Below are 18,938 nucleotides of genomic sequence, written 5' to 3' on the forward strand. Positions count from 1 at the left end.
TTTTTCTCTCTAACCAGACTGATTCATCTGGTATACACAAAATTACATTTAAGGGATGCATATTTTGCAAAGAAGCATCAAACTGAGTATTGCATTAGCGCACATATGCAGTGTTATTAAACAGGGCACTTACAACTATGTGTTCTGACTTGTACATAATCCCATTCCCACAAATACTGCCTGACTCTCCTCAAAGCAGTGAAAGGCACAAGTCTAAGAGAAGGGATGGAGGCAGGGTTAATTGAGGTCCTTTGAAAACACTAGCAAATCCTTCAACATTAGAGATAAATATATATAAAAATAAAAATCCATATGTGTGTATATACATGCAATCATGTCACTCACATTGTTCAACATTAAATATGTTAGCAATTTAAAAATCAACACTGAAAAAGAAAAAGAAGCAGCTAGATTTTCTGAAGAAAGAGTCCCTTAACAAAGTTACACATGCAGCATTGCTGTTGGAAACGCCCATCGCTAACAGCTTAACAAAGGATGCTCCTCTGTGTCAAAGACTGAAGCCTTCTCACAAACTGTTTGGTTCCAGCACAGGAGTTCAACTTTTACCTAGGCTTAAGGAAAACAAGCTAATGTCGAGGTAAGGTTTGTGCTCACAGGGAAACGCAACCCCCCTTACCCGCAACATTCTGTGAATCCTGCCATTTGCACTTGGGTCAGGAACAACAGGATTTTCAGTGATTTTGTGCCGAGATTTGGACGGCCTCCGTAAAAGGCACTGCCCAAACAGACTGTGGCTTCACTTCTCTAAATGCTATTCAGCATGACAGACTACGAGATGGAGTTCAATCTAAATTTAAGCGCTCTTTGTAGACTATTAATAGAAGAAAAACTGGTAGCATGAATCATCATGTGGGAGCTGCAGAGCAACAGCTATTTCTTTTCTATAATAGTAATATATAGAAGTTACCTTTATACAATAAACGGACTGTTGGAGTTGCAAGGCCCAGCAGAAGTCAGATGATTCTTCTTCACTTACACTATTCTCATTTTATTCTAAGGAGCAATGAGAGGGCAACCCTTATTTAACTTGACAAAATGCACATTGTCTATAACCAAGCTCTGTCACAACACAAACTGGAGACAAGAAGTAGCTACTGACCTTGCTCCCCACCACTCCCCGCTAGGGAATAACGTGTGCTGGAAATGTCTGTGTAAAATGATGGAACTTCATAGGTTTTTGAAGTGAACTTAGTGTTTTAGGACCCTGTTCCCATGCCTGTACAAGGTTTGTACCTCTGACCAAGAGGAAAACTGCGGCATGCCTTCCCTTTACGCTGCTTCTCTGCTGGGACGATAGCCCAGCAGTAGTGTTGTTAGACCAGCCGTATTCAGGAAAGATTTTTCAGGACTGAACACCTAACAGCTCTGAACTGCAGAACTGCTGGTGCTCAGCACCCCTCAGGATCATCCCAATCTCCAGTGTCGTGATTTTCTTTTTCAAGAGATAGCACTGGTTATGCACGCCACAGGCTTTACCCTAGGCTTTCCTCCACTGCAGTTGATTGCCTCTGGATGTGGCCCCAGAGACACACAGCGTTAACTCAACACGCTGGCATGTCGGTGCTCACTGGGATATTTATTTTTGAAAAATATGATATTGTCAACAGCTCAGTAAAGTTGTCTCCAGACTGTTATGTCTCCTTCTCAAGTTTCCTTCATTTTTAAGAGCTTAACTTCTAGGCTTTTGGTGTGAGAAAAGAGCCTAAAATGGTTTAAGAATAGGCAGCATAAACAAGGGAGTGAGCTATGCACAGCACTGGAGAGCAGCAGAAATATTTCCTCATGCTATGTAACCAATGCAAATGTCTAGCAGTAAAAATACTGTGATAAGACACTACTGTGATCAACCCTATTTTCACAACGAGATTGAGGAGGTTCCAAAGAACTGGAAATCCTGAAGAGCAAAGAATGTCTAAGGAAAATCAACATCATATTTGTCAAACAGCGCCTTTCATATACACAAATGCAGTTCTACAAAGTTCAGTTAAACCCCGGTGATACAGAGGGAAATGGCAGACATAAAGACTAGTAAGAAACCTCAGCTTGGATTAGGATCGATGGCCTCAGTTCCTTATCTGCTTTTTTGGTTTTTTTAGAATTCATAGACAGAATTTTTTCCAAACAAAGGTGCGTGGAAGGTGTTTCAAAGCAACTTTTCTAACAGAAGTGAAGCTAATAAAAACCATGTAATTCATCATAAATCTTCTTCTAATCTTGAGCTGCCAGGAAGAGAGACACAATTAGCTAACTTCCCCATCCAAGGTGTCGGGTCACAGGATCAAGCAGTATCTCATACAGAGATACTGGCGCTTTCCACAATGCTGTCACTACTTTCCAAGCAGTTCAACAGGGAGCTCTGTACCTCACCCAACCTTTAGCATTGAGGATGAAAAACACCAGTATAAGAAACAAGAATACAAATGCTGGGGCCAAGGAAGGAGTGCTGAAAAAACCCCGTAGACAAAACACTGACTGAGGGAGCTGAGAGAGGGGGAACAACGTGAAAGGCACAGAATTCAGCACCTCTTTTTTTATTTTTTGTTAAAGTCTTAACAGTAGCTGCTGGCTATTAATAACTTCCCAGCTAGAGAAGGGAGTTAACTTTTTATGATAAGTTACTGTCTCTGTTTTAAAAGAATTTTTGTGTGGGAAGAACTTAAATCTTCATGAGCCCCTCTTGCCTGTGCACTTTGTGGAACTAGGCAGCAGCTCTTGGCAACATACATGACATAATCCAACCCTCTTCCGTTGATCAAAGCAATTGTGAAACCCTTTATGATAACAGTTTCAGCTGAAAGTTCTGTAATGCTAACCTAGTTCCTACATAGAATTTAACTGCAGAACAACCGTGACTCTGATATAAGATTTGTGATTTAACAAAATGGAATATTACACTGATGTTGCTTCGGAGGCTATTATTTTGCTGCAGTTTTTCAGTAAGACCTTCATAATTATTTAACTGACCTTATTACATTCAACTTAAAACACACTTAAGGAGCTAGTTTCGCATTGTTAACAAAATTCTCTAGTGACAGGTTGGAAGACAATCCCTGAAAAAAATGGTTAGGGAATATTATTTCAGCTGATATGGGAAAGAAGAGTTGCAGCTCTACAGACACTACTGTTTTAGCACACCTCAGCTCTGGCCTGTGCCCGCTCACTGCTTCTGTCTTGACCTGCAGATTGCGAACTACAGGTGTACAAATAACTTCTACCGTGCTGTCATGCACTTGCTACAGAAAATAAGAACATCTGTTTTCTGACATGAGTTTGTTACACTACACTTTTAAAGCATTTATTTTCAAGAGAAGTACGAAAACTGAAGCTCCATGCTTAAAAACAGGATATGAATCCATTTTGAGAATGAAGAAGAGTTTTCTTAAACCACTCAAATTCTGGGAGAATATTTCACCTCAAGAAAGAAGCAGTGAGATACTTTCTTGCAGAACATTACTGAGACAAACACTTTTCTGGATTGCTGAGCAGTCAGAAACCACCACATAAAATATCAAAATAAGTATGTAATAAATACATAGAATTAAAACACCTACACTAGTCAGTGCATTTAAAAACAACATTTGACATAAATAGGAGCTCAATCCAGACCTCTGGATCCAATTTATTAGAGAGGCCTTGAAATCAAAGCTCTGAAACAGCATTTGAAAACAGTTACCATCAGGATGACTGAGGCCAAGTCAGATTTAAGGTGTTCTAGTCTTTATTTTCACCTGGAACATTTATTTTTAGGCATGTGTTTTAAATACTCTGAACTGTTATAAAGTCCCCAATCCCTCCCAAGCGCAGTTCCTTCAGAGAGAGAGGCAGCAAGCGAGCACACACTCATGCGGCGCCTTACTTGGGTCAGGTTAACTAACATTTAAATAATTCTAATCCTGCAATATATTACAGAAGTTGCCTAAATGGAACATATTCTCTGCAATTCCCTTCTTCGTTTCTCATATTCAAGACTAGGACAGTACAGGCTAAGTAGATGCCTTAAATACATACCTCTTATCTATGGTGTTCACCATCTTATAACTTAAAAACCTTTGGGGGTAGATACTGTAAAGTATGCTGGTATACCAAAACAGACATGACTTCAAAAAAAATAACGCAGTTATGTGCATGCAAATGATTCGCACGCATTTCTCAGCCATAGCATATAAACCTCCACAAACCACTTCCTGTAACATTTACTCCTGAAAAACCACGGTGCCACAAATAGTGTTAAAATACTCCATTCCGTAGCAGCTTCACTCAAGAAAACAAACACACATTTTGCTATTTGCAATCTTTATTTAATGAATAATTAAGAAGAAAACATGGCAACATTGGCAAATTGAAGGCATACATACTAAATACTCATACAGAATACATCAGGGAGAAAGTAAATGCCCAGATCTTTAGTGGTCCTTGCAAAATAAAAAGCATATTGGTCCTCCAAAAGGTTTAGCTTAAAATATGTTTGCTGACCTTTTAAGTTCCAATGATTAACAGCTTGTGCCTTTCAAACCAGAAACGGGATTAAATACAATTTAAACATACTTCCAAGTTTTCCTTAAATCTATATTTCTCAGGTCTAACCAGAAGCAAACAAAATGGTTTTTTCCTCCTTACCTTTAAATGTAGACACTAATAGCCACCCTAAGTATTCAAGACACAAGCACTTCCTGAAACATGTTCAGTTTTATTAAGAACCTGCATATGTACATATATGTATACACACAGGTATATATGTGTGTATATATGTACATATATACATTTATGTGAAACCTCTCTATATATGTAAAATGTCTATAATGTCAATGTGTGTGTGTAAACCATCTGAAAGGGTTCTGGAAAAGAGAAAAGTGCTTGCTGTCTAGAACAAGAATTACTAAACCCATACAGGTACTGTTAGGTCAGTCTAACAGTTGTGTTCCAAGGGAGTATAAAACCACTACAAATCAGAAAAGCTGGATGGATGAGGGGAGCTTTTAAGAATCACTATTTTACATTATCTTTAAAGGCCATGGAAAATAAGCTTTAAATTAGCTATTTAGGAGATACCAGTACTGGCTGCAGCGTCATCTCAAACAAAGTTAATCCTTATCCAGTACAGTGCTGTGAAGTTAGACCGCGACATCAATAAAATTCTGTTCTTTCATGAAGTCCAAAATTCAACACACTGTTCTGTCAATTCTGCCTCGCACCTGAACTGAAAGTACCCTCATCCAAGAGTTGGAGGGTACCAATAATGCCCTTCTGTCTTTGATCTGGAGAGTTATCCAATATTACATGGGATCACTGATTTATTTCATACACATTGAACAACTCTTGATCATTACTGACCTAAAACGAATCTACAGTCTGGAGGCTAACTAGTCTATGCTTTGTTTAGTAGTGTTATACTTTCTCTCCATTAGATAACATACAGAAAAAACATTCCTGTTCAAAAAACCCTTCAGATACGTATGTATAAAAGTGCTACTTAAAAATAGTATAAATGACCTTACAATATATGCAAAACCAAAAGTTTCTAACACACTGAAATGTTGTAAGTTACAAGGATTAATTACTTGAGTATGTTACATGTACTTGTGCCCTCTGAACTGAACTGACTCCCAAGTAATTATCCTAATTGAACATATGCAATAAGTGGAAACCAGCAAAAGCCTCCAGAAAAGTTTAAACAATGGAACAGAAAAAAAGAGCAGCCTCTTTCTCCCCATCTGTTGAAACAGAGTTCAGAAACAAAAATTGACTATTCCATTATTGCAAATGCAGCCGACTGTGAAAACAGGTCAGCTCATGAACTGTGGAACCAGGACTGCCAATGGCTCCTCTGCAGCAGGAAATGTCCACTGGGCTCCCTAACTACCACATAAATACACTAGTTACATGCCATTAAAATAATACATATATCGCTAGAATGAAAATGCACGTAATATGTTGCTATGCTGGGGCACAGCAAGTTTTAAGCCTTGACCTCCCCAAACGACTTGTTCATATTCTAGAACTCTATGCAAAATACAAAAGCCTTAGAAAAGTGCAACAAAACTAGCTTCATGACATTTTTCTTTCAGTTTCCATAAATACAATCTCATAAAAATATTATTAAACTGAAGCATACTTCCCAGTGGAGAAAAAACATGCCACATTTCAGCTTTGATAAGTGATTTTTGGCTAAACTGAAACCCCCTGAAAATAGGGGATTAAAATGAAACCAGCTTAATCGCATCAGGCCGCCATTAATAGTCTGCCAAAAGTCCACCCTACCATTTTGCTTCCACACATCCTGCTGGAACTGACGGGAACTTTATGTGCAACTCTGTGGCAGACAGTGGCCTAAGGGTAAGGAATATTGCAAATGAAAGATGTCAGTTGGAAGGAAGTCTCATCTGGTATTCACAGATTTTACTGATGTTTCAGTGTGAGGAAATAACCCTATTATTGCAGAATGAATTAATTTATGGAGGCTAGGATAGTGGCCGTGTCAAACTGAGTTCAAGGGTGTGGCATCCCCAAAACTGGCAAGCACAAATACACATAAGGAAAAATGACATTTGTATCAACACTCTGACAGAGATCAGAACTGTACAAACCTTGATCTTTTAAGTTATTCAGCATTAATTATCAAAAGTATACTTGCTACGTACTCCAGATGCTTAACACTTTAGCTTTGGCAACTGCCAACTGTAGTACAACACTGACACTGAAATCATAGGGAATACAACAGAAAAAACTTAGCTGACTGAAGGACTGGGAATGCTCAGCAAGCCGGACAGTAATTTAAAACCCATCTAGCTACTCTTCTTTGAAAGCAGAATCACTATTAGAAATACCTTTTTTAATTGGGACAGTTAAATATGTTACGAGATGTCTATGAACCCTTAACTCATTTAAGGAGTTGATAATTAGGGGGCAAGAACACCTGCACCCTGGGTGCTGTAGGCTACATGGGGGATAAGGAAGTCGTGGGTGATTTAAGCAGCTCTAACATTTTGCCAATCAATGTACACTACCTTGGGAAAGCACGGTGGCATGTCCAGAACTCATGGATGATGACTATAACACCACTTTTCACCAAATCATTTCTCAGACTGGTTAATGTTATTGAGTATTCACACACCAATGCTAGCTTAAAGAAAGGAACTGCATAAATAGAGCGTGGCAGAACATAAAAATAAACCAGAAATAAATATTTACCAAGTCAAGGGAAGGATCATAAACAAACTATATAGTTAAATCAGTCTGTACATGAACACTAATGTTTTTAAATGCTCTTTCTTAGGCCACCTCAGCAAGAGTATTACTCACAATAGGCAAAAAATAGCATAAAGGTGTACACCTGGATTCCTTCACAGAAGAATTCTGCCCCTTAATAGCTCCTGCTCGATGCAGCCTGCAGTTAAGCTGTGACTATATTAGTTGCAACAGCAAATTAAGAAATAAAGTCACCACATACATCACATGAACACAGTTTCAGAGGCTTTAGCCTATGCATAGCTTCACACTAGCCATCCAGAGGGGGCAGCTTTGGAAGATATAGTCACATACCACCTAAAAACCAGGCACAACCAGTCACAAGCAGAACACGGAAAGTAAGAAAAACACCCAGAAGTTATCCAGATCTCCAAATTCCCAAATAATCCTGTTTAAAACTAGGCTATAATAAAATTTGTACCCTGGGCCAAGACTGTACATCAATAGAGAGAACTGAGTAAAAGTAATTTTTTGGTGATGCAAAAGATGCAACAGAATCCAACTGTCTGAAGTGTTGAACTGAAAAAAATGAAGAACTTAACACTGAGATCATTAACAGAAATGAGATGCCAATGAGAATTTTTTGTCACAGCTACAAAATTCTTAAGGCAGATCCTCAGCAGTTTAAACCGCTGTACTGCATCATTAGAGCACAGGACAAATTTATTTCTCCTTATGCATGTAAAGCCAGAGTATGGCTGCTGCCAGCGATATTAATATGAGTTTACACCAATACATCAAAGCTGAGTTCATTTAGCTCTGGCAAATTAAGAGGCCCCTAAAGCACGATGATGGACTTTACAGAAAAAACACAAACAGTGGAAATATTTTACAAAACCAGAGGCAAAAAATTATCAGAAATGCTACATGTAACTTGAGAAATATATCTTATGCAAAAGAGACAAAAATGCACTTTTACATCAGAATACGCTGTAATTAAATACTATATTCTGGATAAACCTACCCGCAAACAGAAGTTTAAAAGTGAAAAATTCACTCACAATTTTTTGGAGGCATGAGATGACAGATCTTTGTGAGGGCCACTGACGTTCACACCAGACATACTAAATTAGTGTTTCTATTTAAACACAAAAGACAACCAAATCAAACTGGGTCAAACAAAACCGACTGAATATCAAACCAAGTGTAAGCCATTCTGAAGCCACCTCAGTTCTGTTGCTGTTAGATACTCCATATCAAAACTTCTCTGACAGAATTTTCCTGAATGACCAAAATTAACGTTTTCCTCCCATGCCTTCTCTTTTGGTAAGGAAAACCCCACAACCGTTCATTCCGTTCACTGCTGATGGCCTTGCGGCAGAAAGACCACTAGCCAAGCAGAATACACACCTGGCACTGAACTGACCTCTCTAACCTATGGAAGCGTTTCAGGAAACGGGATCCAGAAGACGGTATAGCTGTTCCCCATCCTACCTACAGCTGGCAGTGAGTAACCCTGATACACTACAGCACAGGCATTTGCAAGGCACACACTAAAGTGCAGTAACAAAGTGGTGATAAAATATTTGTCTTTTTTTAGTACATTCAGAAGTATCTTCTGGATTAAAAACAACAGAATGTAAATCAGCGTAAACTTGCACTTCATATGTACACAAAACCAGGCTGTTTCAGGATTAACCATGAGGAACCGAACAGAACAGTACCATCCACGTCTGGAAGGGCTAGGGCTATTCTTCCTCTTGAAAAATTTAATGCGGTTTGAACCTTCAGAAAAAACACACTGTAGAGTGCAGCAGGGCATTATGTGTGTTTTAGATCTTCCATTGCTTCATTACTTCCACTTGGACAGCTGTGCAGCATCTTTACACGTAAAGGCTCAGATACATCATTACAAAAAAACCTCTTCATGAAGCCCAGTATTCCCTTACAGATAGGAATTCAGCAGAGGTTTATCAGACGAATCATACCAAGAAGTTTACAGAGCTCTGAAGTTCAAAACAAGAGAATTTTTATAATTACTAATAACTTTTTTCTTTCTCTCTGAAGACTAGCAGCTCATCTTTTTAAAAGAAAGTATCTGGAAAATGTGATTTCCCCTTTCACAAATAGTTATACTATTAGTGTTACTTCAGTCAAGGACTAAAAGAACATTCCAGGTAAATGAAGTTGACCACGGGACAGAAAAAAAATCACCTTAAAGCTCCAATTACCTTGACAAAACAGGTAATGAGTGAATTTAGACCAAGAAATGCTATCCTTTTCATTAGAAAAATATTTTCTTAAAGTCTAAGGCAACAAATAAGACAATCATAGATAAGGATGTCTGTTCAGAGGATGAATAAAAGGTTTTTAAACACAAATTGGTAAAAACTGGAACGGAGTAGTAAGAAAGAGAATGTGAGACAGCAATAATACATGTTTCCAATAGGACTATTCTTACTGAAGCTTATTTGAAGAAGTAAACATTTTTTAAGAAATATATGGGAGAGGAAATTGTATTTCAGGCTTTTATTAGAATCTGTTAGTGACTATCATTCACTTGAAGCCTCTCCTGCAACAATGGTCTTTAGGTTATGTTGGCTCTTCAAATGTACCAGTTAATCTGATGGTCACTAGCTACTTTTAGGTTCTAAAGACCTGTAAGAATGTATGAGACACTGCTGCTCTGAAAACTTCTCCAAAGGCTGTCATCATGGATTAAGTAGTTATTTTGCAAATTTTTTAATTCTCACAGGCACATGAGTGTAAGCATGTATTTTTATATAATGCTAGCTGCTAGAGCCATGCTGAATTATTACTCTTCACGTGAGCTATGTTCTTCAGAGGATAGGTTTTTGGATTTGGCAATAATTTCAAGTTAAATCTGTGCTTTTATACCATGATGAAGTTTCACAGATGCCAAGCACAGTTTCATTCACTGAGTTAACATCTATGACATTCAAACTGTCCTTAACAGTCATAAGAGCACCATAGGAATGACAGACTCCTTTTCTTTGTAAGAGGGTTACTGCATGGAAAGAGCATGTGCTTATAAATAGCAGTTGCTACAGAACTTGCTTCTAAAGTAGGCTTCTGCTTAATGTTAATGAGAGATGCTCAACTGTGGCTTACCTGCTTGTAAGTATTCAGAAAAATAAGAAGCAAAAGCAACAACAGAGTGAAGTCTTCCCTTGATTTGACAAACAAGATTACAACAGCTTATGACAAATGGATATATGAAATTGTTCTGAGCCACCAACATTCCACATGAGGCCCTGAAGTGCCAGGATGTATCAATTCAATGATCACTAAGGCACTTACTTGAACTCTTTTGCCCGAGAGCTGTTACATGAATTCAGATACATTTTAGGAAAATAGAAGTTGAGCAGACTCAAGTTTCTCAACATCTTCCTTGTGACAGTGAGTCATTTCCACGCAATATTCGAGACTACTGGGCGTATACACATTTCATCAGTTTCCCCGTAGTTCTCATCAGAGAACGTCTCACCTTTTTTCAGTCAGACGAGGATGTGCAAGATCAATGAAAAACACACAGAAAACATGGCAAAACTGGATTTTGAAACAAACTACTTCATTATTACATCTTATTGAAAATATTCTCTCTGCAGAGGAAATGCTATCGCAGTTCCAAAATTCTACCACAGAAATCCATGACGTACGCTCATATTGCTGTAAAGCCTGGGGTAGCTGTGCATGCTATACAGGCAAAGGAGGAAGAGGGGAAAGAACAAGCTGTACAAGGGTTGATTATGGATTCATTTCTGTTATAATGGAAGCACAGGGAGTTTGGACAGATCCCTTGAAGTACAGCACACCCTGAAAACCAGGAGCTGTATGTGCTAGTCCTTACAATGCGTAAGATAAAGTTGGAAGCCACATCACTGTGACAGAGGTAGGCTTATAATGAAGCTTTAGAATGAAGAGTTCTTCTGTGCCAATTTTTTTGAGGTATTGAGAGCGCTTCTCCACTCAATTTGTTGTTATGGAATAAAAGCTTGTTTTCCAAGAATATTGTGCACATTTTAAAGGAGGGAAAATAGCTGTAGAGGCAGTACTAAATTACCATTAAGAACTCTACTGTATTGGAGTGCCATATGCTGTGGGTAGAATATTCAGACTCTGTGGTATCAGGACGCTACAGAAAGTTCAGTAATATGATGCCATGTTATCCTTTTCCTTCTCAAAGCTTTAGCTGTACGTTCAGTCTCCTATATGCTAGAGGATCCGTTCATCTCACTCTCCTAGGAAAGAAAGCTTCAGGAATTCTGGCTGGAAAGGCAGTACATAAGTAGTCCGGGATCTTTAGGCTACATTATTCATCTGAATAGCTTAATAACTTGGGTTATTCCAAGCACTGTGGCAACAAGTCTTGCTTTTAAACAGTTGTTTCCAGGCTTAGTAGCTGAAGCAATCTGAGGCAATCCGGGATAGTGTCACTGAAGTTTGAGGGGACTCAAATGTTGCCAGTTTTCAGTGAAACGGGGATTAGCATTTCAGTAAGATTTCCATCTCATAGCTCATGTTGGTTCTATCCCATGGATGTGTTGAATTATTAGGGTTTCAGGTTTCAAAGTATTTGTAAATTGCTGTAACATACAGCATGACATTCTGCCAGTCTGGACGCTCAGTTCGCACCATTTCATTTATGTCCTGCCACAGAAAACAGATTGGTAAAAATCAGGAATTATAACCTTGTGATTAATACCTTGTGAGGCAGTGTTTTTACAAATCCCTAGGAATCTGGAGTTTCCACAATTTAAAGGATTGATGAAGAAGGTTCTGTTTTCTTCCATACATATTTGTATTACTTACAAAATGTAAACAGCTATGAATACAGTAGCTGTGGACAGTTATTTTGTTGACTTAAGACTGAAATGCCTAATGCCGTGCATACTTGGGTTGTCCCCCACTTAGTACAATTAGTATAGTTGTCAAGTCTTTAGTGTTCCCGTACCCCGACAACAGCCTTGCAAGTCAATGCAATTTACCCAGGAACTGTGAGTCACAGAATCAAGGCCCAGATATTAACTGAAGCTAACGTTCAAAATTCATATAAGGGTAAGAGTCAAGCGTCAATAAATAATTGAATCACATTTTACAGCAGACTACTGAACTTTAGCTTGCTTTATTCGTATTTTTGAGTAAGGAGGCAAGGAAGAGGGAAGTTTGCTACCAATTTGGGTATTTCCAAGCAACAAAGCAATGTGTGTCTAATTGATAATCGGCCAGTTTGCACATATTTCATAGTAACAGTATACCAGATTGTCAGTGAATAAGCAGAGTAAACAAAGTCTGATCTCCCCCTTACAGCACATGTACAAAGAAAAACAGAGTGATGCGGTGTCTAATAATTTTTGTTTACTGTAAGGGTCTATTATGCAACCTTTAGGTCCTCCAGAACTCAAAAAAGAGAAAGTAATTTTTTTTTTATTCCCCACGTGAAAGTAGCTGAACACTTTCTTACTCAGGGAACAAATAACTTTCCCTTACAGGACCAGAAGTATTTACATACGCTAGTTTTCACACCCTTTTTCACCCTCCACCCATGCAATACGGACAAGGGAAAAAATCCGCAAACATACACATTGTACACATGCATACGTAGGTATGTAAACAGACACTAAATCCTTAAGATGGATACAGTTTGCGCTCAGAAGACTTAATTCTTCTTAGAATATCTGTAATTAAGTACACAACAAAAAGAAAGGACAGACAGCAACCACTTCGACTAAAGCTGAATTATGTAAGAATTACTGCAGTTATTTTCCACAACCTCGTTCTTACATCAGCATTTGGTAAGAAACTTACACATTTCAAATCGCTGACAAAGTCTAAGTACTAAAGCCCAACAGTTGCACTGCTATTGTCAGCGAATACAATGCTGGAGGGTAAAGGCTCTGATAAGGATCAGGGAAAGTGTTATTTTTAAAGATGTCTGACTTTGTTGTATTATTAGTTGCTAAATCTGGCAGCTTTGTTAGAATTTAGGTTACAAAAGCATTGCTCAAGAATCATTTCTTATACTGACAATTTTAGCTGAATTTTTGTCATTATTCACAAGGGTTTGGAATACTCCCAATTCCATACATTCAGCTATCTTAATTTTCTAGGAGATACTATACTATTGAAACCTGATTCTTTTAAGCTAAAACTTGTATAAGACAGTTTATTATGAAAAATAATTGAAAAAACCTTTCAATTATTTACAACGATGATGAATTAGAAGTCTAAATTTAAAAGTTAAAATCTTGACTCTCGTATTAGACTGAGCAAGAGAACAAATTACATAGCTTGATTTGTACCTCCAGCATTCAAAAAACCCAAATACTTTGAAAGTGGGTCAGAGAAAGAAGAGAATTAATGAATTCTTGAAGATTGTATCACATAATTTCTCAAATTGTTCTCAAATTCATTGCCTTTATTATTATTTCTTCTTATGATGTTGAGAGATGAGTTTTGGTGAATCTTCCTTTTTTAGCTTGAGAGTTTACCTGCTATAGGCTATCATGCTGTTGCCTTTGCTGCAGCTGCTGGAGTACAGGTCTGGATCTCAGTCAGTATTTAATGCAAGAAACATGTAAGCTTAAGTTGTTGATGACGGGGTTTATTGAACAAAGCCACTGAGGTAGGGAGTATCTTATGTTTCTCAGTCAAGTATGATACAGGGGCAATAACCTCTAGTTGAGCTATTCTGCTGCTATTTTTAAGCATAAAGCATGAAAACATTTCAAAAGTACAAAACAGAATAATTTGATTTTTTTTAATGGGACATAATTCATTCAATATGCATTTAAAACTTACCAGAGTAGACTTGATGCCAACACTTTCAGCTGCCTGAAAAGCCAACGTGAAATTTCTTCTCTGCATGAGATATAAAAACATGTTAGAATCCAAGGAAATACTACTTCAAACATAATAAAGTTGTGTTAAGAATGTTCATAGTAATGCTGCTACTTTTGCTTCAAATGGAGTCTATAATTTGACCACAGTCATTTAAAAAGAGCCATAGGAATGAACACGTCCTAATATAATCCAAATATTATGGAAAATTTTTATTAATTCCTCATTCAGAAGATAATGCTGAAAAATCGTTGTCAGTGAAGAATGACCGAGTTATAAAACACTATAGAATAAACTATTAATTCTTTAGAAAGCATAAATTTAAAAATCTTTTCAAGTGTTAATGAAATATTCTTATACCTTTTTAGGAATTATTGTTAATAATACATCTTCAGATAACACACCAGTAGGTATTAACTATAGCACACTAGAATACATACAGGCTAGTCTGCAATCTTGACATCTTCTGGTTTACCTTTATTTGATACATATCACTTGAGAAGAGTATCACGGTCACTTATCACTTTGAGAAAGTACGATGAAACAACGTCCTCGTGATACTGAGAGAGGTGTACAAAACATGTCAAGATGCAAAGTTGACGGATTTAAAATCTTTAAGCTTAAACATTCGTTTCCAAAATGTGAATTGGAAACACTTTCCAACTGTTTGCATTAAATAAAATGCCTCACACAGACATTTGTGACATTCTGTTATTTCTTTTCCTTATATCTGTTCCAAAGTTCCAGTTAACTCAATGATCTCATAATATTAAAAGGTTATAAGAATAGCGTAAGGTAGATTGAAGTGTTTCAGTTATGATTCCTAGTAATATTGGGGTTTTTTAGCACTCAAATTTGTTAGTTTTTCTTTATTAATCCTTATTAATTCTATAGTCTCACAGTCCCAAAAATGGGATTTTTAATGTTGTACCTTGTCCTGGCTGTTTAGCTCTTGATAGGGAATATGGGCTGGGAGGTAAGTATGGAGGACTGCACAGAAAGCCAAGCCATCATTCCAGCTGCTGCTGAAGTTTGTTATGTCGATGTTCTTGAAGGAAAAAAAAAACAAAAACAATATTAAAATAATAATTAACAAATATTAATTCTACCAATCCACCAATACTTGTGGGGTTTTTTTTGGTGGGTTTTTTAAATACCTTTGAAGAAATCAGCAGAGAAAGTGAACAGCCTAATACTAAAGTTCTGTGGTGAGAAACCCAAATCCACTACTACAAAGAACAACAACAAAAAAATGCGGTGATAAGAAAGTCAGTTATCTTGTATATTAATTCAAGGTAATATTAAGATCCCTGTCTCTGCCCCGCCCCCAAAATGCAAAATGTGTATGTTAAAGTGTAAAATGTTGTGCTAGAGAGGGTAAGAGTATAGACTTGGTACAACTGTACACACCAAGATAGAAAAGCAAACAAGTTAGAGATGTATGCCTAAAATCCCTGAAACAGGCCATGTGGTACTATCTCTGTTAATGCTAGGTTTTATTTTCCTTTCTACTGTGTTAATATCCAGCCAAAATTTCTAAATAATGAGGACAAGTATTTTGTTGTCTAAACAAACCATTTCTATACAGAGACTCAGGTGAACAAGATCACAAACTAAAATTAAGTTTCAGATGGAAACAAAGATGTTCCATCGGTGGCACTGGTAAACACGTCTCACTGACTGTGTCTGTTATCATAAGAAGAGTCAGCTAGTCCAAAAGAGTTATGAACAAGATGCCTCAGAGACATTTCAGATTACTGTATCCTTGGCTGTTGGCAGTCAAAAAATGGTAAAGAGGCTAAGCTGATAGCAGTCAGTTTAAACTTTCATTAAGAAACAAACAGTAACAACAACTCAGTTTATCTTTTTGGACCTTTATGGAGCAATATAAATATACTTTAATATCTAACTCGCTTAACTGAGCTTAAGCAGAAGCTAGCCAGCTCCCCTCCTTAGTTTTTAAAATTTTAATGTAGCAGGAACTATAGCTTCCAGCCACAGAATTGCAGAAACACAATCACACAAGTCAACCTTTCACCTGACAGCAATTTAACAGTCATCACCTGTCTTTGACCAGACACTAAAACTTGTTGTTCCCAATTCAGAAAAATCCACCCAGATTCAGTGTTACTGTGCCACACAGGCTGGGAACGAAGGCAGTTGTATTTCTGATCAAACCAATGATTTGGATTACAAATGGAAAACAACCGCAATCCCCTCCAACAGAGGAAAAAAAAATAAAAAAAAACAAAACTAAAGGCAATTTGTAGAAGAATGTGAGGGAAATCTCCATTTCCTGCTCAGCTTTAGCACTTTTTATACAAAGTACACCAAAGGCAGGTTCAGGCTCCGGTGACGTAAGCGTACGTGCTTGGGCTCACAATGCCCAAGGCAGTGGTCTGAGCCTCGCCTGCCGTCCAGCTGCCTGCTTGCAAACGGAAATGTCATTGTTGGAGACCCCCAGTCTGTGGGAACATGTTCTTCACACAGCTTCCTCAAGCCACAGGGGTGGGAAAATTTAAAAGCAAAAGAAAAAAAAAAAAAGAAGCTCTCCCTCCTTTCTCCTCAAGAGAGACAGGAAATTGGATTTAAATTAATGCTGGGTTAAAACTTTTTCAATGTTACTTAAATTAAAAAAGGCAAACAAACGCAACACACAGTACAAGGCTTTTTGTGTCAGCACTGGTGTGGCCAGCAGGAGCTGGGCAGGGATGGGGCCCCTGTGCTCGGCCCTGGGGAGGCCCCACCTCGAATGCTGGGCTCAGGTTTGGGCCCCTCGGGACAAGAAGGGCCTTGAGGGGCTGGAGCGTGTCCAGAGAAGGGCAGCGGGGCTGGGGCAGGGTCTGGAGCACAAGTGTGCTGGGGGGCGGCTGAGGGGGCTGGGGGGGTTTAGCCTGGAGAAGGGGGGGCTGAGGGGAGCCCTTCTCACTCTCTGCAGCTGCCTGAAAGGAGGTTGTAGCTGGGTGGGTGTTGGTCTCTTCTCCCAAGGAAGAAGCGATAGGACAAGAGGAGATGGCCTCAAGCTGCATCAGGGGAGGTTTAGGAAAAATTTTTTCACCAAAAGTGTTGTCAAGCACTGGAACAGTCTCCCTAGGGAAGTGGTTGAGTCACCATCCCTGGAGGTTTTTAAAAGACACATAGGATGTGGTGCTTAGGGACAGGGTTTAGTGGTGGACTTGGCAGTGCTAGGTTAATGGTTGAATTTGATGATCTTAAAAGGTCTTTTCCAACCTAAACAATTCTATGATTCTACTAAAAAAGGGGGAAAATATCAGCTTTTTTAAGCAAATGAATTCCTACTTGTGTCTGTTTATAAAGTTACTTTTTGAAAAGTTCTTTCACCCACCCTGTAACCAGTAATGCCTTGGATCACATCTGTATAAGATGGAGAAAGGTAGGGAGAGGGTTTTTTTTTCTTGTCAGAGTCATCTGTGGCAAGCTAGTTATAAAAATCAAATATGAATGACCATATTTCCTTTGCTACACAGTCTACTGAGGGAGAAAAACTCAGTCCTGGTTTTCACCACTTGGCTGAAATATTCTCCCTCCTTCCCCAGGACAGCCAAGTGATGTGGGAAGGGGAGCAGAAAGATGTACACTGGCATTGCCACAGTGAAGCTAAACACAGATCTGCTTAGACATACGTGCATGCATCAAGCCAAGCTATTAAGAAAAATACCAGTCGTACTAGTTAAAGCTACTGAAGAGCATTAGCAAATTTTTTGAGTCTCAGGACTACAAGGATAGCTGTGATATTCCTTATTAAAGTAAGGAGGAATGCTGAAGCACAGAGAATCTGATTAACAGTTTCTAACACAGGCATTTCCAATTTAGTGACTTAATGCTGGATATAGTTTCAAGAAGTGCCTCTTGAATTGGTATTATTGCAGAATATACTCTATTTACCATAGACAAAGAGTCCATTAAAGTCAGTCACCAGTCACTGTACTAATAAAGTAAAGTTTGATAGTACTTCGCCTCACAGAGCTTACAATGTCTTTTTTCTCTCCCAGGTTGCTCCACACATTTCAGAGGAAGCACAGCAATATTTATCTGAAAATTTAAGAGTTTAAGCCTGAACACCAGCATCCCTGAAGCGCAGAAGACATCTCAGTATCGAAAGAGGGATGCAAGGGTACACAGCCTGAAAAGTGAGAAGAATAGCTTATAATGGAAATGAGAGAGGACAGAGAACGGAGACTCAAACAATGCAACACTTAAAGCAATGAGCTGGAATAGTGATCTTTGCAACAGTTAGGATGGACACCATCAGGCAAGAATGCACTCATCAAAATTAGAAAATAGGATGCTGCAAGTGATGCATATGAGATCATCAGAACCTACACCTGAGGCTTGACCCTCTGGAGGAAGAAAGAAGACTTGTGCTCAGAATACATGAAGAAAGAAATTGCAAGGTACCAAAACAGTCTGGATGAGCTAGAAAATAGACCTATAGGAAGACTGGGGCTGAAGACAGAATGCTTGACATGATTTAAAAACCAAGAGGAGTGCTCACCCCCGAAATCTAGAGACATTTTTCAAAGTTTTGTACGTATATTCCCTCACTCCAACACGGGAGTAAGAAAAACAGGATAACGTTGTGCTGAAAATGGTAAATGAAACTAAACCAAGAGAAAGTAATCTTCCCTTAAGCATTATATTTGCATAAACTAAAAATTTCACATTAAATATTAGCAGCATCCATAGAATGCTGAATTTTGAACATCAACACTGGAAAAAATGGCCAGTCAAAAAAGTTCACCTACAGGTTTCGCTGGTTCGCAAAAATAACTTGGAATACCCTATTTTTCTACATCTTCCTGTAGAGCCCAGCTTTTATTAGTAAGAAAACAAGCAGAAAGCAAACCCAT

At 38.3% G+C, this 18,938-nt stretch overlaps 1 protein-coding gene across 3 annotated transcripts in view; it reads right to left on the minus strand.

Annotated features, from left to right (window-relative positions):
• Positions 1-4,297: 4,297 nt before the first annotated feature.
• The window catches only part of SPECC1L (sperm antigen with calponin homology and coiled-coil domains 1 like), a 72,203-nt gene continuing 57,562 nt past the window's right edge, over positions 4,298-18,938 (minus strand). For all 3 annotated transcript variants that reach the window (XM_064466534.1, XM_064466532.1, XM_064466531.1), the window contains 3 exons: positions 14,999-15,115; positions 14,029-14,088; positions 4,298-11,877 (listed from right to left, as the gene is read on the minus strand). In XM_064466534.1, the coding sequence (XP_064322604.1) occupies positions 11,788-11,877; positions 14,029-14,088; positions 14,999-15,115 (267 nt within the window). In that variant the 3' untranslated portion in view covers positions 4,298-11,787. The remainder of the gene's footprint in view (positions 11,878-14,028; positions 14,089-14,998; positions 15,116-18,938) is intronic.

Source organism: Phalacrocorax carbo, chromosome 15, assembly GCF_963921805.1.
Source record: "Phalacrocorax carbo chromosome 15, bPhaCar2.1, whole genome shotgun sequence".
Classification (NCBI taxonomy): Eukaryota; Metazoa; Chordata; class Aves; order Suliformes; family Phalacrocoracidae; genus Phalacrocorax; species Phalacrocorax carbo.